Genomic DNA, 25,958 nt, shown 5'->3' with positions numbered 1-25,958 from the left:
ATATAGACAAACTATATGTAACTTCAAAATTCCCCTTAATGTTTATGTTGTGAGAGGAAATACATTGTAGTGTTTTTTTCCTCTTCCTACTGAAGGTGTTTCTCTTTATTGAGGTTGTTTTCTCTTAACCCCTGTCATATAGTAAAGGTTATCACCTAGGATTATATTCATATATTCTCTTAATTATGTATATCTTCTTTTTAACAAACCTTAAAAAGATTTCAGATGTTACAAGTCTAATTAAAGAGACAAAGCACAGTTTATACTGTAGATTTTTTCTGCAGTTCAATTAATCAGCATGTTTTCTCTTTTAATTAAAACCATTTTAGTAAATTAAAGCCCACAGCAAAACACATATATAATTTGTTTGTAATTAGCTCTTAATTGGTGGTAGTTGAAGCTTAGCACCCTTGGTTTCTTTCTTCATGATTGCCATTTTATTAGCAGCCAGTCATTAATTAATCTTTTTTTCTAATTAGCTTATAAAACTGTTGATGGCACATTATTGTAAATGTGATTTTAAGTTCAAAGCTTGTTAATAAGCTTTCTTACTTAGAAGAACAGAGATAAAGAAATTGCTGAAAACAGTACTACAGTTCTTTTTTTAAAAAAACAGCCTTTCTTACAAGGGGACTGTGTAAAACATCTAACAGCTTATGGTTAATTTTTAATGCTTTTTTATGAATGGAAGAATTTACTTGCATGTAAATATTTGAGTCTAAAACAAAGCTCAAATATAAAAACATTTTTATATCTATTCTATATTGTGGTGTTGTCAATATATAATTTGTCATTTTAATAACCAGCAATAGGAAACCAACAAAGGTATTACAAAGTATTTTGCAGTAGAAGTTGAACAAATCACTGACAGAAGATCATTCTCACTTCCAAATCCACTCAATATTCTTGTTTGCTTTATATATTTAATATACATCAGCAATGGATAACATTCCATAACATAAAAGGAGAAAATCATTGCCACAGGCAGAACCTGAAATAACTAGATTCATATTTGATGAGAAACTGTAATATAGTATTAAAAGGCTGTTTGGTTTCTCTGATAGACCACAGGATGCTTCAGGACCTGTTAGAATAGAGATGTTTTGTTAAAACCCCTTTGGGTTTAGCCTTTTATAGAGCATACCTATATATGACATTTCTGAATCCAGCTTTGAATGTTCTATCACATTATTCATATCCTAGAGAGTATGTATTTTACAATAGGTGTTTGAAATAAATCTTTATCTTTTTTGGGTGGGGAGGGGGCAATTTTATCCTGCCAGCTCAGAGGCTCAAGGTGGTGCTCCAAAGGTAAAATACAATTATTCATAAGTCCAGCCATCACGTATAGTAAAATGAATTAATATAAAATGAATATATACAGCTCAAAACAGAAGCTTCAGTCATTGGCCACTAAAGGGCAAACTAAGGAGAATAGATTTGCATTATTGCCCAGAAGCAAACCAGGCTTGTGCTCAAGGAAGTTTCCAAAAGAAATGAGTTGCATGTCCTCTTGAGTTACCACATGTCCTTAGTGTTGCACCTTGATGCACGAATGGCACCTCCATTGCATTTCAAGGGCCATGGTGGATCACAAGTGGATCCTCATTTAACAGTTCAACCAAATATCCCAACTTTTGGATTGAAGTTGGTTTTAGCAGAAGGGATAATGTTTGCGGAAAGTTAGCGTAAATATCTTCAGTAGCTAAGATCATATACTATTCCCCTTCTCCATTCCTCAACTTTATTTACTATTTCGACTTCAGTTATTTCTTTGCATTTTAAAAGGCTTTATGATGCTGTGCAAGAAACACTAGAAAGGGATAGCTGACAAGGAAAAAATTAAAAATTGGATAAAAAGTAAATGAATAATGTCATATTACTAAAAAGATGAGAGGCTAATTTGTGCCGACTTTTTGCTAATTTTGTTCAAGCCTCAAAATGAGGAGCTGTCACCCGTTCTGTGTAGCACTGATGACAGTGCCAATGATCCATGAAATAAGCTGCCGCTGGCTTTGTTCTGATAAGAATGAACAAATCTGCACAATGTACGGCTCCCTGAATCTCATTTTCATACTTGCATGCAGGCTAAAAGAAATAAGCTGTTTGCAGGCTTGATTAATCAGACATTTGAGGGGGTTTTGTCTCTTTGATCTCTTTCGTCTCCTAGGTAACTTGCTTGACATTAATGTTGAGCTTGAGTAAAGACAATCAGGAATTGTAGACCAAACTGATATAAAAATTAAAGACCTTAGCACTTTAAGTACTTCAGTAATGGTTCCGCTTTACTTCAGAAAACATCTGTTTTCATTTAATTAAAGAACAAAAGCGAATAGCATAAATATTTTTCATAGAAACCTGTTATTTCACCCAAAAAAAGTTTAAGCATGATAATTGGCATTTTTTTTTAAAAAAAAAAGTGCCTTCACACTGTTTGGATAGAGATGAAGATTTGTTACCAGGTATCCTTGATGGTTATACATTTTTTCCCCTGAGAAAAATAATTGATGGGAAGTTTGCTGTTATGCTGTATTAAACTGCAAGAGCAAGATTTTTAAAATGATTATCTGTGAACTTCAATTGGAATGATTTTTGCCTTCTAGAAAACTTGCTTGATTAAAAAAAAGTTTGTCTTTTAAAAATTTCTATGTTACAAGGCTGAACTGTTATATCTACATTACTTCCCAATATGATTTACACACTTTAAACCTATAAAATTGAAAGGAATTAAAAAAATATGTCGCAGTGCGTTTGCTTGAGGTTATGCAGACGCTTTTACAAATCTTCCAAGTGGCTGTAAAGATGAATGCCTCAAGGGTCTAGCCAGGGCCCTGCTTTTCCAACCAGCTAAAGCCCTTATCTTAAATCCAAGCAAAGTACCATTAATCTTTTTGAAAGACCTTTTATGGCTTTTAATATATCCCAAATTAGAACATTTTACACCCTTGGTTCCTGAAATGTGGTGATAAAAAGCCTTTAGAGCTTAATTTTCCTTACTGCGTGCTCTGACCAATTTGCAGTTCTTTGTGATAATGTTTAGACACCTTAATTAAAATGCAGCAAAATATTGGATGTTCTATATGGAAAATGCTGATACTTTGACTACACAAGAAATTGTTGTATGTATTTTTATTCATGTCTTATTGCTTCTTATAACATTGTATTTTGCTGTATAATCTGATGACCTGAAACATTTTTAAAAAAATGTAAAACCTATTGACCAAGATTTCAGTGGTTTCTATGAGGAGGGAAGTGCAGCTGTATATGAGGGTGTTTATGGGAGGGCAAAATACTTAGGCTGAATCAGATATGGTTGTGCTGATTTATTCACAACACTTGCCTTTTCAGAGTTGCATTCTGCACTCAGTTGCATCCTTTGACAATAGCATTAATACTGTAAAATGTTTTTCTCTGCTCCTTCCATAATAGCATGGGTGAGTTTAATCCTTTTTAAATCCATATTTTGCCAACACAGGAAGAGTGACTTTACTCTGCAGTTTAGCCTATGCCCCACTGTTGGTGAGAGAAGGCAGAGATGTTCAAGTCAACTAGCAGTCAGTAGCTAATAGTGGGACTTCTATAGTCACAGGACAAAGCAGAGATGGGAATCATATAGCCCTCCACATGATGTTGGACTGTAACTTAGCATTTGTCACTATGGGCTATGCTAGAGGGCTGCACAATTCCCACTCCAGTCCTAAAGGCTGAGGGCTACGGGCATGTGATAAGTACTTGGGTGAACTTTATACAATCCGCCCTTCCTTTTTGCAGGGGATCCATTCCAGACCCACCCACCCACCCCCCCCACACGTAAAGGGAACTCCGCCTATGCTTGAGCCTCATTTAAATGAATAGGGCTTGTGCATGCAACGGTGTGCCCCATTACCCCTTATGGGGCGCGCCGCCACTTTTCCAAGCTCAGTTTTCAGTATGACACGGGTGCACTATAATTGTTTTGGGCATGCAAAATATAAAAGACATTAAAACAATTAAAAATTGTTCAGGCTGATACCCTACAGTCACATGTTTGGACTAAGATATAACAGGAGCTAGATACATTAAACTTAATGGAACTTACTGCTATGTAGACATGATTAAGATTTGCTGTGGTGTTAGAACAACATTAGTTATTTGCTGATTTTCTACATCATAGTTAAAATATCGTTGACTCTTTGGAAGGTTTCTTTTCTATATTGTGGTCCCTTGCCTTATGCAGGGGATCTGTTCTGGAGCCTCCCGGGCATAAGGCGAATAACACATATGCTCGAGCCCCATTGAATATAATGGGGCTCAGGTGCGGCAGTGCACATGCACCAGAGGCACACATGCCATTCATTCTATTGAAACACAGCTTCAGCGTAAGCTGAAAGGTGTGTATAGTGTGACCACGTATGGTGCGGGTACACTCTACTAATTAATTATAGCTTTAGTTGTCCCTCATTAGTCTAGCTTCTGCCTCCCCTATTCTTGCTGTAAGTTTATATATCTCTTACAATGTGCCTTGAAGAAATGTGTTTTACCTAACAAAAACGAGACTACATGGCAACCTCCAATGTATTTTAATTAGCTGATAACAAGTGAAATTATAATGGTGAGAGGATTACTTGAGATGCCAGGGCTTCAAGATTTTGGTTGTTCATAACCTGGCAGCTTCACATGTTTAGAATCTATGTTATTCCTTTTTTACTTCTTGCTAGAGACCTATGTATATCACTTTACTACTTGTAGGACTATCGTTAAAACTGATAAGAACAAGTAACCTCATTCCCCTTAGGAGTGTGCTTCAGAGTTATCAGATGCCAAAACTACCAGATTGAGGCTAAAATTTATCCTAAGCAATTTGGTCCATCAGACCCATATAGTGAAAAACCAGTTTGTTCTGTCTATATTTATGAAGCCACTGATGTGGAGAATTGGACTTGCCAACTGGTATAGGTCAGCTCCCGTTTTACAACTGTCCACAGTGGAGTAGCCTCTAGTGTTTAAATAATGGACAAAGTCTTAATTTTCTCCAGTAAAGTGCCGCACTAGTTCTTCAGTTCTTTTGTAATGAATGTCAGGATTATAACAGAGGATCAAGCAAAGATAAAAATATCTTGATATGGGCATTTGATATAAAAGTATCTAAGCACCTCCCTATTGTATTCACTGTGATAGTATTTACCTACCTGACAGTATTTACTATGAGAGTTTATTAGTTTATCTAACATGGGTAGACAAAGCTGTAACCTTCCAGATGTTCTTGGCTATAAGCTCTATGATTCCTCACAATTTGTTATGTTGGCTAGAATTGGAATTGCAGTCGTGTAATATCGGTAGGACTTCATATTTCCTGTCTGCGATCTAACATGATAATGATAAAATTGATAAGAATAACCACTGAGGTTCCAAGGGCAAAAGTAGCATAGGGGCTTTCTACATGGACATTTGGGACGTCCTCCGGACGTCCCATTTTAAAAAAGGGGCGTCTCTTTTAGACGCCCCATGGTCTAGTACGGACTCCGTCCGTACAAGATGGCGGCGCCCCTTCTACATGGGCGCCGCCATCTTTACGCATCGGACGCACAGCGTCCAGACGCGTCGCGCCGCTGCTGACGTAGCGAGCGCGCCCCTGGCGCCTCGCTACGTCGCAAACGCGACGCAAAAAGAAGCTCCATTTTGGAGCTTCTTTTTTCGGTCCGCGCGGGAGTCGGGCCGTTTGAAGGCTCCGGCTCCCCCGCGGACCTTCTGGCGGCGGTGCCAGACCGCTGCAAAGCGGCGGTCTGTACCCCGCCATACTTAACATTTTGAATAAGTGGACATTGGCTGCCATTTCATATGATTTTTAAGCTTTATGCATAAAGCGCCTTGCCCTTTCTAAAAGCAGTTGGAGTAGAGAGACAAAAGGGTCCCTGCATGCATGTATACATATACTATGTTAATGCAATTTCTCCTAATCTCTCATCATAGTTTTAATCTTGCCCTATACATCTGTTTCTCTGGTGCATTACAGACTACCCTAAAGCGGGCGGTCTGCCGCCGCCGCCATTAGCTGCAGCGGGAAGCCCCAGCGGCCAGACCGTGAGGCTTCCGGCCGCAGCGAAAAAGGAGCGCCAAAATGGCGCTCCTTTTTGGCCCCCGGAAGTGGTGTTGTGAGGCGCGCACTTGCAGCGTCACTTCCAGTGCACCACGTCTGGATGCTGTGCATCCAAGACGTAAAAATGGCAGTGCTCATGTGGATGGGCGCTGCCATTTAGGACGTGCTCCGCGCATGTTGGGAATGGGGCCAATTAGGAAGGGACAACCCTTCCTAACCCTAGGACGCCCCTTCCTAACCCTAGGACGCGCAGAGTGCGTCCTAAATGGCGGTCTGTAACCCGCCTCTGTCACAACTCCCTCTTCCAGCCCTCTGTCTCTCTTTAACCATCCTGCACTGGTTTGCCACTACTAGGATTAAAACTGAGAGAAAAGTATTTGGGAGCTTTTGCCTGTGAGAACATCTGAAAGGATCACACACCATCAGGACTGGCATGTGATCCTAGCAAGGGGTTCTCTATGAGGGGAGCCCACTGCCTGATTTACACCTTAAGCTTCTGGTAGAAAGGATAGGGAACCTTTGGATAGGATCACATGCCACTCTACACTATTTAAGTTTCACTGTGTCATTTTAACATAATGCACTACATTATCCAGTTCTTTCTTGGCTGTAGACTGCAGAATTACCCTTGCCCCAGTAGCGTAATTGATATCAAACTTCTGTTTTCAATACCAAGGGGATACAATCCATTTACATCACATTGAGGTGTGCTGAAATAAATGGTGCAAACAGTCTTGTGCCAGTTCTATTTGTATCAAACTAGATTTCATGGTAGTAGTCCCAAATGGATCATATCCTTCTTTGTCCATCTGAAAGTTGCAGTTCAACCATTGTGTATAATCAGTCAAATACTAGTTTACTGAAATCTATTTGCCAACAAATACTTAGGAAGAAGGCTTATACTGAGTCTGACTATACAGTTGGCCTTTTCCATTTGTCGCTTTGACTTTTGCGGATTTGATTATTCATGGATTTGATTAAAATGTTCTCTCTAGGAATCTCGGGTTCCTCCAACACGACTCTTTGATGAATGTCAGCCAGACGTCATGCTGAAGGTTCTAGAGGTTCCTACACAGAATACTTCTCTAGGCATGTGTAGGCCCTCAGCACAATTCTATGGTCAATGCCTGGCAGATGCTGACCATACAGGTGTGCTGGAGGACCTAGAGATTCCTAGAGAGGTTTTATCTCAGGTAAAAAAAAGGAGAGGGGTTTGTTATTTGCAGTTTTTCCACTGTCACAGGGGTCCTGAGCTCCTAACCCCAGCAAATGTGGAGGGCCCACTGTACATCTATCTAGCTTAGTACTGCCAATCTGAATGATAGCACCACTCCAGTTTTTCAAAGAGAATTCTTTTGTAGCTCTTCCTCAATAGCCTTTGTATTTCTTGGTGGACTTAAAGCTAAGTAGTAACCAGTCCCGCCCCTGCTAGCTGTTGAAACTATAGAACATCAGATATATTCAGTGTAATATACAGTGCGCCCTTTTACGTGAGGGATCCATTCTGGACCCACCCCCCCACCCCCCGCATAAAAGAAACATTACAGGTACAAGTAATGGGGCTCGTGCTTGCGCTCACGCTGCCATGCTAGTGCGTGCCATTGTTTCTTCCGGCACGCAGCACCATTTCTTCCAGCGCTGCTTTCAGGGTATGCATATGCTGAAAGCAGCGTATAATACGTCCGCGTATGACACAGGTGCACTGTAGTGGTATTTCCTTTATTAGGTCTTATAAACAGCATTCTGAGACCTTGTGGTGACTTCTCATCTAGCTACAGAAAGCCTGAACAGTTAGATAATGCAGCCATTGCTATCTAGGTGTTTAAATGTGTTTAAATGATACTCAAGTGCAAATCTAGCTTTAGTAGATAGGTTTTGTGTGTTGTACAAGATCACGTATGCCTCATTTCAAAGTATAACCAAACTCAACATGTCTGCTTAAACATACTTTTGATGGCTGACAGAACAACATGTTGTTTCTGATGTTATGCTGTTTATTTGTTATGTCTCCTTTCTGTTTGACAGATATGTTTTGTTCCATAAAAATCACTCTGTTTCCACTTGTTCACTGTACAGGAACAGAAATCTTCCATGGTGGATGCAAGACAAATCTTAGTCATGTAAACATATTTGAAAGGTCTTAAGAAAAACTGTTTTAATTTCTTCTCTAAACTCATTTGTTTCTGTTTTCCTCTTAGCTTGGTGTAAAAATTGCCAAAGCAGTAGCTTGCCGAAATTTTGTGAAAGGAAAACAAGATGCAGAGGCTTCTCTAGAAGCCCGAAAGAAAAAGAAGCTTGCTTGGGGGTAAGTCACTGGCCTATTTAAGACTAGGAGAGATTTTGAATTATATGTTTTCCTCCTTCAGTTTGGCTTGCACTAATCCTTGTTTGTTTAATTTGACCTTGGCTTTTTCCTTGAGTAGTGCATCTGTTTAATGTAGAGTCTTTACTACAACTGATACATTATTCAAATGTTTATACTTTCCCTTTTGTGATTGGTAGAGTATTAAAAACCCAATTCCAATTTAGCCATTGCTGCTAAATGAAATTTGATTGAAAACTCCCCAAAGTGTACTTCAGTAGATACTGACATATGTTTGTATTTCTTTTCAGGTTTGAAGCCAAGAAAAGATGGGAAACAAAAAGCAACATGGGATACATGTAGTCAGTTGTGCCTTGGAAGGGGGAAATATTTTAAAACTAAGGGGTTTGTTAATACTGAAGATACATAAATTATATTTTCATTGGGTTTTTTATGTGCATTATTTGTGGAGCTAGTGAATCACTGTGGAATAATTCAGGTTTCCATTCCATACTTTGTTAGGTACCCCTAGTATATGTCAAATATTCTACATTTCACCCTTAACATTTCCCCAGCATATTCCCATTGCTGTGCCTGAGGATTTAATGTTTCTTGATTTTCATGGAACTGCTAAGAATATAATTGGGGAGGTAGAATCTTTTTGTGAATTTAATTAATTATTTCTCACCATCAAAATCAGTTTCCCCTGACAACAAAATACAATATTTGCAATATTTATATCATTAATAAGGCAGGTAATGATAATATTTCCTCAAAGCAAAAACAGCAAGTAAATTAGCCTTGTTTTCACCAAAGCTTCTACAAATGTCTGCTACCTGGGTGAGAGTTAAAATAGTACACTTCACTTACTGTAAAGCAAAATGAAATATTTGAGGCACAAGGAATGATTTTAACGTAATGGTGATTTATTATATTTGAGTACTGTGAACTAAATATTTTTAGCAAAGAAATAGTAATTTCAGGGTTTATGACAAGTTCTAAGTCTTCCATCTTGATATCAAATGGTTCATTCTTGTTTTGTAGCCCAAAGGATGTTTGATTCTGCTCTCCTCATGTAACGCTATATTTCACAAAGATGAGAGTTTGCAATACAGTAATCTAAAGTCAACTGTAATTAGTTATATTGACAGCTGAATATACAGCAAAGTCTTTAAATCACTGGCTGAACAGGCTTCTACCACACAGCACCATAAATCTACAAATCTTTATTCTGTACACAGAGACTATTCAGGGAGAGGGTTTTTTTCCTGTAGAAAAGAGGAAGACAAGTATTGTCTAGCCTCATAATGTCAAATATGTATATGTTTGTGCAATATTATTATTATTATCATAAAAGACAATGGATGTATTAATTTCCTTTCTTATCGTAATAACATATTATCCAAATAGTGGGGTTTTTTTTTCAAATTTTCATAGCCATTCCTAAGAAGAGGGATCCATTTCTCCCTACTGGTTTTCTAAGGTTTAGGCTTGTCAAGGTGCTGTGCACCTTGTGTGTGTGTATGTGTTCAGTAGACCTGGTAGCTGCTTGCAGGGGTTTGTATTGGTTCAGGAACATGGCCAATGCGTCAGTGTTGGTTAGAAATAGTAGAATTCACCAATGGAACTAGAATTCAGAGACATGAGGCCTGAACATGCAGGCAGGATATGATGGGCCAATCCTGTCGTATCCTGCCCATGGATCCAGCCCATTCCCACCTTTTGCACTAACCTGATCAATTGTCCAGTGGAATTTAGATGACTGACCACTACTGCACCATGGAGCCGCTTGCCACTGCCTTGCCCGTCACTGCCATTCTTTTTGCAGGCTCCTGCAGTGACCCATAAGGGTAGAAATGGGGCTTCTGGCTTCACCCACATGGCCAGGCAGCCCCTTCCAATATCACAGGTCACAACTGGGGTCTGCATGTATAGCGACATGGGCAGGTAGGAGGGTATATGGCCATCTGGTCTACCTGGGAGACTCTATTGCACATCCAGTCCGCTTGCCCCTCACCTGGGGCTCTTGGCCTGCATCAACTAAACAGGACAGTGCCAGGCCAGGGGGGGGGGGCAGAGCATGGGCTATACAGCCCCAGGTTAGTCTGAAATATCAGTAAGCAAAGGGATCTTGTAGCACCTTCTAGACGAATTGAGCAGAAGACATTGTAGCACAAGCTTTCATAGACTGAGGATGTAGACCAAGTCTACAAAAGCATATGCTACAATATCTTTCACTCAGTCTCAAAGGTTCTACAAGATCCCTTTGTTTACCAGTTGGAGGAATTGTGTGGGTAGCTCAGATGTATACTGCTGCTGCTCTTATCAGCCTACATGAACAAGGATGGAGTTATTCCATTAAAGCAGAAAGTTGAAACTTAAATGCATAAATAGGTTACCTCAATTTGGCAAAGATGCATTAAGATTTTGCTTCATTGAACTTCGAGCACAAGATAGTATATTCCCACTGTTGTTTTTCCCTGGTGGACATAAGAGGTCAGTTTACCTATGGTTGGCCACTAGCCAAAAAGAGTATGTTGCGACGAAATACTTTAAATTGCTAATACGTTACATACTTGAGATTCAAATTATAGGTGCTGGAGGGACAGCACAGAATACCGTCATGTTATACGTAAACTAGTGTGCAGGAAAAAAACAACAACAGAAGAGGCTGAATGTTTTACTGAAATTCCCCATAATCCCCTCCTTCAAACCCAAAGTTCTAAGCAGACTTCCAAGGCCATCTCTGACATAATCTCACAAAGAAAGATGAAGTTCTTCCCTGATAAATGGAATGACAGATGGCTTGTCTTGTTTCCTGTGCAAATGTTCAGTCTCCCATGAAGCGTGTGGAAAAGGTGAATGAATTTAGTAAACATTGCTTTTGTATTGATTGCTATTGTAACTGACATGTTCCTTATTGCTCTGCTGCTAAGGTGTTGCCTGTTGTATAACTAACAAAAGCCTTACAGATTTTGTGAATCATGTAATTACAGACTTTATAATTTAGACTGGGTTTTTTGGCATTACTTACTTTATAAATGGAATGTTTTGTTTATTTTACAAAAATAACACTTTCATAAATATGAGCTGCAGTCCCAAACCCACTTACCTAGGAGTAAGTCCCACTGTACCTTTGAGTAAATATACTTAGAACTATGTTATTCAGGTTACATTGTGTTCTCTGTTCTTGAAAACTGACCAGTCCAGAAATGATATAGTCTGTAATTGGGGTGGGTTTCATTTCAAGAAAGATGAAATCGCTAATCTAGCAAAAAGTATTAATTTGCATCACAAAGTCATTGGTATTTTTATTAATTTTATAGGCAAACAAACCTAAGCTTGATTTTAATAGCAAGTGTTCTGTAGAGTGCGGGTTATATGATTTTTTAAAACTTCAAAAATAACATTGTTTCATTATTTAGATCAGTGGTGAGCAATTCAAGGGTTGCATGAAGATGCCCAACGGATTTTTGTTCACAGAACTCCCTTACACCTTTGGAAACAACACTTTATATCACCAATAGACTCCACACATGTATTTATATTTTTAAATTTTATTTATATCTTTTTTTGTCAGATGGGATTCAAAGCAGCTTACGATATAAATTAAAACAGAGCAGTCATAACAATGTGAAGTCCAAAAAGTAAAAAGAAAAACATGATTGTATATGCAAATAAAACACTTTTTTAAAAACTTTAAAATTGGAAACAGTGACAACATTTTAAAAAGACAATGGGTATTAAAACAGCACACCCAGTTGCACATCCATCCACCTTGGTCTGCCAAGACTGAAGTCCTGTTTAAAGAAGAAGGTCTTTGCCTGCCGGTGAAGAAAAGACAACAGAGAGGAAGCAGATCAAGCCTCCCTTGAGAGGGAGTTCCAAAGACAGAGTAGCCACCAAGAAGCTTTTCTCCCATGTCTCCACCAACTGAGTCTGGGAGGGCGGTGGGGTGGAAGATTGTAAGACTGGTAGGCTAATGTGGGGAGATGCAGGCTTTAAGACAGTTTGGACCTAATTCATATAGGAATTTATAGGTCAAAACCAGCACTTTGAATTGTACCTGGAAACAGACCAGTAGCCTGTAGAATTGTTTCATTGCTTCCTATAACCAGCTCCAGTACGTGCCTTATAGTGTTCTTTGCACTGTTAGATGTCATTTTGGAATTTCCACAATTCCCAAGTATGCATCAAGCTTTTATATAAGTCCAGTGCCCTCCTCTCAATGTCGTTTCCATTCTGAATGGCAAGCCTTATTCAACTTTCTGGTTTCCAAGGGATGACCTCTTTTTAAAGCCTTGATTTGTTCTCAATCCTAGAAGCTTGCCATTTGTCCTAGTAAACCAGTAAAATCCTGCTTTGAAGGGTCTGAAAAATAGTTTTTTGTGGGTTTTTCGGGCTATGTGGCCATCTGGAACATGGCCACATAGCCCAAAAAACCCACAAAAAACTATGGATGCTGGCCATGAAAGCCTTCGACGGTCTGAAAAATGTTCCGGCCAGCTAGGCTGGTTGAAGTGGCAAATCCTGGATTCTTCAAGGCAGAAGCGAAACCTCGAGAGAAGATTCATCATCCCACTGTGCAGGCATGCCAGACCCAGAGTCCAGAAGGCAAAAAAGGAAAGGGAAAGGAGTGAGCGGAGACACTGAGCAGAAGAGGGCTTTTCCTGGTAAGTGTGTAGTGAACCTGCTTGATGTGGTAGAACTTTGCTTCTAAGCAGCTGCAAGAGTATGATGGAGTCCTTATTCTGGTGGCTGCTTGAAAGCTTCTCTCCATCACCACCCCATAGGACTATGAAAAGAGACAAACCCCCCTTTGCTAAGTTCCCCTCCAAGTGGCTAGAATTCAGAGACATGGGTTCAATTTGCAATGCAAAAATAATGCAGTATGACACCTCTTTAACTGCCATGACTCAATGCTGTGGAATTCTGGGATTTGTAGTTTTGTGAGCTATAGCCATTGTCAGCTCTGTCAGATAGCTCCATATATTGATGGAAATATATACAATATATAAATAATAGCATCAACGACTGAAGTATGCAATAAAACAATGTTAAATGTCAAAATGTGTGTGCTTTTTTGGTGGAGGAGTTATCGATAAATTGCCCAATCCAGTCCTGTACGTTCTGGTTTTGTGGAGGAGAATTATGGCAACCCTAGAGCTGTATGAATTTATTGGGGACAAATTGCTGGCAAAAGAATTCTGCATTTGCAGTTATGTGCTGCATAAAATGGCACAGCTACCATTTATGTGTGTCATAAAATCACTATACAGTACTTGCCCACCTAAATAGTCATTTATTTTTCTCAGACAAGAAAGTAGAGTACAGACTACTGGACATTAGATTTATTTATTTACTTTTAATTTAATGTTTATTAAATGTTAGATTTAAAGATGGTACTGGCAAGAAATAAGTGAGGAAAATTGACCTATTTGGCTTTAAAGATTTTGGGAATGCATATAGTATATTTCCCATTTGTCATAGGTACGTTTTGGGACGTGGTTGTGGGCAGAAACAACTAAACTAATATTGACTTCATTACATTGTAGACTGAAATTGAAGTCTGTGGACAATTCTGTATTCCTTGCATTGTTTTCAAAGGCATTGGCTTGTCATTATCTTCAGGAGAAAGATCATTTATGTGGAGAGTCACCTTTTAAAACTAGACATATACATTACGCTTCAAGAAGAGGTATCATCAAGTCAAATTTATAAGTCTTCACATGGTATTTAAAAAAAAACTTTCCCAAAACATATAAGTTGTCTACAGGAAGTTTATTCTCTTACCTTCCAGCAAGCATTTGTTTCATCCTGCTTCCCATCAGTGAAATCTAGTGGGACACTTTAACATTGCCCACTTCAAAAAGAATTTGCCCATATAGGTGATTAAAGCTATACCATGTTATGTCATTGTACGGAAAACTTAAAAATAAGTTTAAAGGTGCTGGATTAGGCATCTCATCAAAGGCTGAATAGTGATTCTAAAAATGCCACATTTACAATAGAATCATATATTGGCGCGTTACAGACCGCACCTTTGGGGCGGCCTGTAGGCACACCTTTCCCCGCCGGATCGGGGCCTCAGCGGCCAGAGCGGCAGCCGCTGAAGCCCCGATCCGCCGCTTTCCGGGCTGCGGGGAAGCGGCAAAAGGCCCCTTCCCCACAGCCTGGAAAGGGGTGTCCTTGGGGCTTCAAGGCTGCGCCCAGCGGACCAAACCAGGAAGGAGCTCCGAAACGGAGCTCCTTCCGGGGTTGCGGAAAGGGCGCCCTAGGTGCCCTGCCGTGACCCCAATACGTCACAACCACACCGCCTCGTTTGGAATGGCCGCCACCATTTTGTGCGCGCGCAGTGCGCGGTAGGGTTAGGGCAGTGCAGAAGCACCGCCCCATCTTAACCCTAGTACGCGCTCCGCGCATACTTTTAAGCCCATGTGTAACAGGCCATTGACTTACTTGGAGTACCTACCATTGAATTCAGTGGAGTTGCTAAACACATGCTGGTAAACATGTCTAGGCTTTTTCAAGTTACTGTTAAAGCTACCAAGGTTAAGGTGGTGTACATCTATATTTGCTAAATTGCAAGAGCGATGAACTACAATTGTTGGAATGGGCCATAATGCTGCTTTCCTGGTTTACATGTGTTCATTTGACTGAATGCCTATTTTAATGGCTTTAGCCATATAGTAAAAATTGACATGACTTGACTTGATCTCCATCTGTTTAACAGGTAATTGAACGTTTCACAGAAAAAATTACAAACAACTGATGTGAATCATGGGACCTCAACATTCTTGACAATTATTTCTGTAGTGGTGGTTGTTAAACAGGCAAAACAGCATTCTAAATTGTCAATTTTCTCTCTCTGCAACGCTTTCCCAACAGTTTATGCTGATTAGAGGAAGTAATTTCTGAAGCCTTGACTTCAACTATAATCAATCAATATGTTGACAACATATGCCATTTTGAAAAGAGCCTTGCAGGGAAAGATTTTAAATTTCAGTTATCAAACCATTTCTTCATTTCTGTACTGCACATGCAAATCACAAATACTTATAACAACACAAATCACTATAAAACACTCCCTTTGTGCTCCATAAGATTTGTCAGGCAAATCACTGAGACTATACCCAAATGTTTTGTTAATTCCCTACTCTCAAGTCAAAGCAGCTTCCTTAGCTGCTTAAAAATAAATGATTTTAAATGTGGTCCTACAGCTACAGACAAAAATACATCTCAGTTTTCTTTTCCCTTTAAACAAGAGGACAACATTGGTAATTATTCAAACACATCACTATTAGTAAGGGAACCATCTTGCTGTGAAGAAGTTTGACAGTGCTATGGTATGAATTTACATATCAGAATCGTAGATAGATCCAATTGTATGATTTTTTTTAAAGGAAGGAGGTAATCTTGTGATCCCATTAAAACTGACTAATTTTAGTTTCAGTTTTCATAGCTTGCAGTCCACTTTGTCAGATGCACTGATGTACCCAAGCGTTAAGTGTAAATGCATATGGGGTGGCAGAGTGAAATAGTCAGTGTCCCGTTCTATAATCATAAGTCTTGAATGAACTTAACATAAACATTCTGACATCTATAGACAAATACACAGATTTAGTAGCTGCTGGGTTATTAATTGACTAAGTGCGGAAGCAGTACATTCTTTTTTCAGGAAAGCTAGTTTTGTTGAAGACAAAAGTCTTAGTTATATTCTCTAAGATCGTAAAAGCCAGCCTATTATATGTAATGTGCTAAGAAGCCATTATCCCTCTCCAAATCTGTACTAATTCCACTATTAGAATTTGTGAATTTAGCTGTCTCCTTTTTCAGCCTTCTCTTTAAATTCTTTTGCTCCACATCTGTAACTTGAGGTCAGCAATTGATTGTCCTTGGAGATAGAAATATTTTGCCACTGGCTTTTATGTATTGCCACTCGTAATGTCAGATATGCATCCATTTCTTTTCTAGAGTAGAGCAGGGACATAGCCAGGATTTTGGGAAAGGGATCCAGACCAAGTGCCACCATTATAATGGTGCTTGGGCGTGGTGGCACGCACCCTTCACTGTATCTAATGGAAGTGGGGGCAGACCCCACGGCCCTCCCCTTGGCTACGTCCCTAAGTAGAGACTGCATTTTTTCTTATGTAGAATGCAGAGGGTTGTTATTAACAGAGGATGATATATATCACAGAAAAATGGGAAATAAATGTACTCTTGATGGTTGATCTTGTTAGGATCTGTGATGGTGTTGACAAGAGTAGATGTGGACACAAGGTTGGCATCTGGGTTTCTAGCAAGGTTTTGTCCCTGTATTTCCACCCATTCGTGGCTTATAGGTTCGTAGTTGATTAAGGTTGGGGATTGTATAAACCTGTCATCCAAAACCTATGAGAGGGCTGTGCTAAGGGCTGTAATTCACTGATGATGTGTTTGAGTGGTCTCAGTAGGAATCATTCTCATGATTATTGTCTAGCAAGCAGGGAACCGATTAAGGAGAGAAGGAGAACCCATGTGATTACTTTTGACTATATGTATTCATATGGTGATGCGGATTTTCTTACAGCCATCAATTTGTTTGTCTCTCTCCATTGTAGGGCGAGCTCTTGGTATTCATGAGGTTTGATTCCAGGACCCCCAGTGGATACCAAAATCTGTGGATGCTCAAGTCTCTTTATATACTGTGCAATGATGTTGGGAAATGGTGTCTCTTATATAAAATGGCAAAACTAAGGCTAATAATAATAAAATTCCTGCCTCAAGAAGAAGAACCCTCCCTCCGTACCTACTGTCATCATCAGACCTGGGAGGGAGTGAAAAAGACAGACCCAGTTCCATCAGGTCTAGCTGTGAATTCTGTGACTTATGTCACCCTCTTTTATCTTACTTTATTATATTGTATTCTCTGTATTTTTATTGCTGTAACCCACCCAGATTCCTTGTGATTGGGCAGGGCTATAAATTATTATTATTATTATTATTATTATTATTATTATTATTATTATTTCAATTTTTTAAAAAATCAACCCATGGATGGTTGAATCTGTGGATGCAGAATCCATGCATATGGAGGCCCAACTGTATTCCAGCCTTTTGACTTGAATCTGGCAGCAAGAGTTGACATCCACTGTATCTCGCTGGTGCCAGATCTAGAAGCTCCCATTCCATATTAATTAATGTGTGCTGAATTTCCTTACTGTACCTGGTGATGGGATTATGGCAGCTTGATGATGCATCTCTAAACTCTTGTTTTTTATCTGACATTGTTGTTGTCAAAGTTGTTGTTGTGTGCCTTCAAGTCATTTCCAACTTATGGCAACCCTAAGGCAAACCTATCATGAGGTTTTCTTGGCAAGTTTCCTCAGAGGAGGTTTGCCCAGGGTCACTCAGTGGGTTTACCTGGCCAAGACGGGATTTGAACCCTGGTCCACAGAGTCAGATTCCAACGTTCAAATCACTATGCCACATTGGCCCCTAGTCAAAGTTAGTTAACTAAAAAAAATGGGACTGTAGACAAAAGAGTATTCTTATGTTGTTTGAACAAACCAGTTTAAAGTAAATTATTACTATGATTTGGATTTAAAAAGACAGATGTTTTTTCTTCCTTCCTTGACAGTAAGAAAGTAGAATTGTGGTAGAATGTTGTAATGTGACATCAAAGGAGAACAGTGGCTAGCAAAGTAGAACCTAATCATTATGTTAGTTTTATTTGGTATGATGACTGAAAGCCTTTTTGTGAACTTTTCCATTTTCTGATTCTTGTTTTTTCTCCTATGATTTCTGTTCAGGACTGTTGGGGAAGGAAATGTGGAAGCATTTAAAATGGGGTTTTTAATGGCGTATTTTAACTTTTCCTGTACAAAGTCTTACTTGTTATTTTGCAGCAATAATTATCAAAATCCTGCTGGCACTAGCGATTTATCTACTGCATGACAGTAAGGGGGGGGGCTTTACTTTTCATTGAAACACTAAGTGTGTGTGTGTGTGTGTGTGTGTGTGTGTGTGTGTGTGTGTGTGTGTGTCCATACTGTTCTTCACATTCCACACAATTCTGCCCTTTCAGCCAACTTTTTGTACATTTTGGTCTGTCCTTGATGAATTGCTTTGCAACTAACTTCAAATGGTCTACAGTTAATGAGACCAATGACCTCACACTGTTTAACATGTAGATTTGTCATTTGATGGATTGCTTGTCTGTGTTACACAGAAAGAAAGGAGTCATTAAAAACACACCAGTCCTTTAATATTTCTAAACCTTGGTGTGCAAACTGTGTTGGAAATGCCAAATATGTTTCTGACGATTTACACTGAATTATAAAGTTACGTTTTTCACAGTTATTTAGTAAGAGGACACTTTAAAGCCAATGAAAAAAGCAAATATATGGGAATTAGGACCAGGATAATTTTAAGGTGTATGTGCAGTTTGAAATGTTCACGTCATCTAGTGTGATTTTTCAGAGCTCTCAGTGTTGGACAAAACACTTGTTGATTGAAACAAGAAAGACTGTTGCATCCTTCATTGATGATTTCATGAGCCATGTAAATAATAATAATAATAATAAAAGTTTTATTTCTATACTGCCCTTCTTCAAATCAGGGCGGTGTACAGCAAAGTTAACATTACAGTATACATCCAAACAATACATTATACAAGAAAACATATCACAATAAAACCTAAACATATTAAAAGCATTACAACCTCGTGCCAGTCTAATGCTGGCAGAGGGAGGGGGGGAGGAGAGTACATATTCAGGGGGAAATATTCAGGGGTAGGCTTGCTTAAATAAATAAGTTTTCAACCCCTTCTTAAATTGGGGTAGGGAGGTGGCTGCACGGAGCTCCATTGGCAGCGAGTTCCAGAGGCTGGGGGCCGAGATTGTAAAGGCCCTCCTGGAAGTAGAAGCTAATCTGGCCTCCGGAACTCTTAGAAGTTGCTGCCCCGATGATCTGAGGGTGCAGGGCGGATTATATGGAGAGAGGCGGTCCATCAGATACCCTGGGCCCAAGCCATTTAGGGCTTTATAGGTAACGACCAACACCTTGTATTGCGCCCGGAAGCGTATAGGCAGCCAGTGCAGGTCTTTAAGCACTGGGGTTATATGACTGGCCCTAGATGTATTAGTGACCAGTCGAGCTGCCATATTCTGCACTAATTGCAGCTTCCGGGTATGATACAAGGGTTGCCCCATGTAGAGCGCATTGCAGAAGTCCAAGCGAGAGGTTACCAGAGCATGTACAACAGTTTCAAGGTCCCTCCGGCCCAGGTAGGGACGCAGCTGGTGTATCCGCCGAAGCTGATAACAGGTGCTCCTGACTGTCGCATCCACTTGAGCTGTAAGGTGGAGCGACGAGTCAAGGAGCACCCCCAGACTGCGTACCGAGTCCTTCACAGGGAGCGTGACCCCGTTCAGAACGGGTAGAATTACCACCGTCCCTGGACCAGGAGAACCTATCACAAGTACTTCCGTTTTCTCTGGATTCAGGCTGAGTCTGTTTTCCCTCATCCAGCCCATTACCGACTCCAGACAGGCCACGAGAGGAGAGACGCCAACCCCAGTCACTGCATCAGTCGGAGACATAGAGAAGACTATTTGGGTGTCATCAGCGTACTGATAACCCCGCGCCCCATGTCTCCGGATGATCTCTCCCAGCGGTTTCATGTAAATGTTAAATAGCATGGGGGACAGAATGGCTCCTTGAGGGACCCCAGATGTATCCTCAAGGAGGATAGCAATGTTACATCTACCTCTTCTGACAACAGATCTACAGTTGTGAGAAAAGATTATAAACCTTTTCTTCACTTAAATGTAGCTTCTTTCTTGGAATGGGAGAGGGAGTATTCCATGTCATCCCAGAAACTAATAAAGGCTGTTATAAGCTGTTGACAATGAAGACAGCCAAGAATGGAAAAGTACATGTAGCCCTTCCTCTTGCTTTACCTATGTCAATGGTATCAATGATATGTGGAAGAACAGCTCCCCCTACTTCTTGATCACTATCAGGAGCTATTATTGTGGTCAAGGTAGCAAGGATGGAGGTGGCAAGCTCTTCTTCTTGGAAAACATATGGGATGCTAGTTATTGGGGCTGAGCAACTAGGGAAATTAACAAGTCTCCATCCCTTTTTCATGTATCATCAAGGAGCCCTGGGCTGGCATTGAACTGGCTGGTATTCCATGTATCATCAATTTCTCACTTGTCAAAACTGACAAGCCTTTTATTTAGCTACTGTGTCTTATAATGTTGGCTTGCAGTTGTCCTTTTAGGCGTCCTTTTAGATGACTAAATTGAGGCTGTCATCCTTGGGCCACATCATGAAGAAAAATGAATAATTGGAAAAGAATGATGCTAGCAAAGGTAGAGGACAGTAGAAAAGAGTGGAAGACTACTGTTAGGTGGCTAGACTCAATCAGGGAGGACATGGGCCTGGACCTGCAATACCTTAGTAGAGAGGTCGAGGGCTGGGCATCCTGGAGATGTCTAATCTAAAGGGTTGCCATGAGTTGAAGTCAATTTGAGGGCAGTTAACAACAATTTCAACAGTATTCACACTGAGAGCCAAATGATAAATGTCCCCAAGTTTGCTCTTCCCACCCTCCCAGGTAAAATCAGACAACACCCCCCTCCCATGCACCCACAAATACCAGGTGCCTACTGTTTGCACCAATTGTAATCCCCCCCATTGTGAATAAAGTTACAGACATTTCCCTCTGAACTACAGTCCTATTGAGCTTTCCTGCCATACAAGTGCCATTCCACGGTGCATGCAAATAAGTTCTGTGCACACAGCTTTCCTAGTTGGAAAATCTGATACAGAAGTTTTGACTGTACAGCATTCATCATTTTTTCTAAAATAAAATTCATATTTATTGTCAACCAGGAAAAACTTTTCCTTCTATTTAGCTTGGGATGAGTCAGCTAAGCTATATAGTACTTCATACTACTGCTAGGCTATGAAGGCCTAATACTTATGATGTTTATCTACTGTAGACATTCTCTGAATTCAGAGGCATTTTTCCACCCAATAATAGTTGGGAATAAACAATGCAAGAGAGCTGTTACTTTTATATCATGCTTGTAGAATTCCCAGGAACCTGCCTGTTGGACTAAATGAACAATTAGTATGATCCAGATAAACTGCTATGATTCTGCTTGTATTATTGTTGTTGTGTTCCTTCAAGTCATTTTCGACCTATGGTGACCTAGAGTGAACCTACCATTGGGCTTTCATGGCAAGGTTTTGTTCAGAGACGATTTGCCATTGACTACTTCAGATGCTGAGAGAGTTGTGATTTGCCCAAGGTAATCCAGTGGGTTTCCATGACTGAGCAGGAATTCGAACCCTGTTCTCCAGTTGTAATCCAGGTCTTAAACCACTATACTACTCTGGCTCTTCTCTGCTTGCATATGTACCATATAATCTAATACCCTGGTGTTCTGTTGTGGTGGTGATGGTTGTTGCATTTAGGCATTGAGCAAATGGGCTGGATGTCCTTCAGATCTCTTCATGTCCTATAAATCTAAGATTATTATGATTTAAAAATTCCTTAATGTATGGATGCTGGCTTGATACACACTTGATGCTAAGTCTGGTGCATATCAGAGCCTTTCATCCTTCACTTCCATGAGAAGTACAATCACTTAAAATTAAAGTAAAACACAACAAAGTAATTAATCCTGTATGCAAGTTCAAACATTTCTATGACTGGTTTCCCTCCCTCCCACAAGACTCCACACTTCCTCTGTGTGCAATCCAAGAATCTTGGTAAAGTCTCTTTTTTTCCAAGAAGAAACAGAATTTTCAAATAACTGTGATTGTGCCATGATACTTTTACCTGAATCCTTTTAGATAACATGCAGCATATTGTATTTGGTTCATTTATCTCAGATCGAAGAGCACAGGAGCACAGAAATGTCACTCAAGAAACACACTTCATAGGCAGTTTATGATAGTGAGATCAAGGAAGGGTTCTAAAAAGAAATACATTCATCTGGAAAGAGAATTGTATTAAGAGTGGCATCCACTGTGCCACCAAAAATAAAGTCAGAAAAATAAAAGGATTGAAAACTATGTGATAATAAAAATACAACTAGCATTCATAGGAATATTGTTTGATTTTCAGGGTTGTGGAACATAACTAAACAGCTCAAAACTACATAAAGGAGCCCTGGTGGTGCAGTGGTTAAATGCCTGTACTGCAGCCACTTGCTTACAAACCGCTCACAAGGTTATCAGTTCAGTACCACCCAAGGGCTCTGGGTCAACTCAGCCTGGCATCCTTCCATAGGTCGCTAAAATGAGTAACCAGCTTGTTGGAGGCAATTAGCTTACACTTTGTAAACCACTTAGTACATCGGTAAGCAGCAAAGAAATGTACTTTGTATTGCTTACTATTGCTATTTGCTAAGTGGAAGATTGAATGTGGTGAAGGTATCAGATTGAAGGTACTTGGTCAAGAATTGGCATTGATCCCCATGGCCACATCAGTCTGAATATGCCACTAACTTCATATGATGCTTTGCTCTTGCCGTTTTCTTTTGCTTTTCATCCTCTTCTTACTGCTCTAGTGCTGGGATCTGAAGAAATCCTACAGTTTAAACCATTTCTAATGCAACTCAATCCACATTCATGCCTTAATCAAACAAGTTTGTTAGCGGGGAGTGTGTGTTAAAAGACTTTATAACCACCTTAATGGCATCTATATATTTTCGCCTTTGCTTGACTTCTTAATTTTATGCATTAAACTACACTGTAGTGTTTCATTTATCATTTATGGTTTCATCTATCATTTATCATTTTGTTTTCGGTCATTGTCTTCATGGTTTTTACACTGTTAATTGTCTTGAGTGATATTACTACTACAGAAGCTACTACAACATCATATTCTGTTTTCTCGTTGGTTTGTAAAAACACACAAACAAGTAGGAAGAACTCATAATGACCTGCCTGCCAGTGTTCAGCCGCACTGCCATCTTAAAAGCAGTTCCAGATAGCTGCCTGTTCCACAAACTCAAAAAAGTGCCCTGCTGCAATAAGATGTGCAGCAACGCTTTGTCCTCTTCACTTCACATTTGTAAGCATTGTTTGCTATAGTTTTCTCTTCCATTATATAAAATATGCCCTAACATTTTTAACCTGTTCTGTGTGGGCTGGATACAAGGAGTCAATTACTATATCTTAAGTATAGTCCTCAGAATATATATGCTGTGCATCAATTGATTTCCCCTGTCCCCTGATTGTTTCTTTTCAGTACATATATATGTTTCACATCAATGAATTTCATTCCCTAACCCAATCTTTCTAATCTGTTTTAGCTGCATGCTGTCCCCAGACTAAAAGTGTAATATGAAAATTAGCAGATTAATTTACTGATACAAACCCTACTTTTTCTTCTTCCCTAGTCTGATGGTGTGATCATGAGATTCTTCGTAAGCACAGTTATTGGTATAAAAATAGCACATGTCCACATATTACCAGAAAGGGAGAATTTGGGAGAAAAATATCTATCTCCTTTCCTCCCTCCCTCCCTTAAAACAGACAACCAGTAATAAGCAGTAGCTAGTCAAAAGACTAGCATGGCCTCATAGATACACAAGAGAAACCCATGAACATCCTTCTGTCTAAGCAGAATAAGAAGTACAGATGTAAAAAAAAATGCAAATTTTATAACATTAAGATACCCCATTAAAAAAATTACCAACCACTGTTTGGATTTTCATAATCTGGGACTTTATTTTTTTTGAAGGAGAGGAATATAAAAAACTCTTTGCACAAAAACTATGTTTAGCCCAAATCACACTGCTTTCTGTGGAAAAATACACTACCCCCTCCGTTTTTGCGGGGGATCCGTTCTGGATCCCCCCCCCCCACACAAACAGAAAATCGCTGGTATTCAAGCCCCATTGGCTTGCCCCATTGGCTTGAATGGCCAATGGTGCGCACCCCATTTTGTCCCCCTCCGTTTGGCACCCCCAAATGGGCGAGCGACGTGCATTCAAAGTCCGTGAAAACTGAGAGTTGACTGTATTTTGCAAATGCAACTGATGTGGGGTGATAAGGGAAGAGGTGCAAATGAATTTTTCATCAAAAAAACCCTTGAAGTGCAAATAAATTGTCAAAAAATATGCAAAAGTGTGACAATCTAGCAGAGACATTCTGGAATTATTTATTCTTGTTTGCAACAATGAAATAAAGTGAAGTTTTATATTCCTAGTAACTAGGACAAACCTTACATTCATGCCATTTCATAATTGCCTCCATGTTTCATCAAGTTCCCAATCCTTACAAAAGAAACTGGAAGGGATTATAATTTAATGCAAGTAACAAAAAAACCCCAACACAATATATGTTAAACTCTCACGTGATAATCACTATGTAGCATTTTGTTTCATCTTTCCTCTCAAGGAACCCAAGCTGACATTGGCAGAGCTTAATTTATTTTATTATTTTTATCCTACTTTTCCACTAACAAATAGCACACAAAATGCAACACACTCCATTCAAAACAAACTGAACAAGGAAATCATATCTATCATTAACTTAAATAAATATCAAAACAGTCTGAAAGAGATATGTTTTCACATCCTTCTTGAAATCTGCAATAGTGGAAACAGCTCAAGGGGAAGTGTTTGCCTCGATCTAGAACCTAAATGTCTTGTCCTGCCTGTGTGTTGAGCAGGCCTCCATGACTTTGAGGTTGTGCAAAAAGGCCTTTCCTGAAGCTCTTAATTGGGCAAATCACATTCTCTCAGCCTCAGAGGATGGCAATGACAAACACCCTCTGAAGATACTTGCCAAGAAGACCCTGTGCTAGATTTACCTTAGTATTGCCATAAGACAGAAAAAACTTGGAGGCACACAGTGGCAACAACAAGAAGAAGACATTTTATCCTCTCCACAGGGTAATGTGAAGTAGATTGGGCTGACGTTGTGTGACTTGTCCAAGGACAGATGAGTGAGGAGCATAGGAATGTATTGTTGTGTGCCTTCAAGTAATTTCTGACTCAAGCAAAACTATAATGGTGTTTTCTTGGCAAGGTTTTTTCAGAGGCTGTTTTCCTTTGCCTCCCTCTGAGCCTCAGAGAATATGACTTGCCTACAATCACCTAGTTTCCATGGTCGAGTGGGGATTCAATCCCTGGTATCAGCATCTTTGTCCAACACTCAGACCACTACACCACACTGGCTGTCAATATTCCTTATACCACAAAGGACTGTGTTCGCATTCTGGGGGTGCTCCTAGACCCGTCGCTTCACATGAGAAATCAGGTGAATGCGACAATCAGGAGCGCCTGTTATCAGCTTCGGCTGATACGCCAGCTGCGCCCTTTCCTGGAAGTAAAGGACCTAGAAACTGTTGTACATTCACTGGTAACTTCACGACTTGATTTCTGTAATGCGCTCTACGTGGGGCTACCCTTGTGCCTAGTCCAGAAACTTCAACTAGTGCAAAATATGGCAGCCAGGCTGGTCGCTGGAAAAACTAGGAGTGACCGAATAACACCCATCTTAAAATCTCTTCACTGGCTGCCTATTAGTTTCCGGGCACAGTACAAGGTGTTGGCTATAACCTTTAAA

At 39.8% G+C, this 25,958-nt stretch overlaps 1 protein-coding gene across 4 annotated transcripts in view; it reads left to right on the top strand.

The window, feature by feature from the left end:
- The window catches only part of FAM204A (family with sequence similarity 204 member A), a 32,919-nt gene extending 21,532 nt beyond the window's left edge, over window positions 1-11,387 (top strand). For 3 of the 4 annotated variants that reach the window (XM_089510022.1, XM_089510021.1, XM_089510023.1), the window contains 2 exons: window positions 8,275-8,381; window positions 8,690-11,387. In XM_089510022.1, the coding sequence (XP_089366148.1) occupies window positions 8,275-8,381; window positions 8,690-8,741 (159 nt within the window). In that variant the 3' untranslated portion in view covers window positions 8,742-11,387. Of the gene's footprint in view, window positions 1-8,274; window positions 8,382-8,689 lie in introns of those variants that run through there. The other variant, XR_016280062.1, reaches the window with a different exon arrangement.
- The last annotated feature ends 14,571 nt before the right edge of the window (window positions 11,388-25,958 follow it).

Source organism: Sceloporus occidentalis, unplaced genomic scaffold, assembly GCF_023333645.1.
Source record: "Sceloporus occidentalis isolate IW3139 unplaced genomic scaffold, rSceOcc1.0.p SCAF_2, whole genome shotgun sequence".
NCBI classification, from domain to species: Eukaryota; Metazoa; Chordata; class Lepidosauria; order Squamata; family Phrynosomatidae; genus Sceloporus; species Sceloporus occidentalis.
Note: the sequence above shows the minus strand (reverse complement) of the source record. Positions and strands in the feature narration are given on the sequence as shown.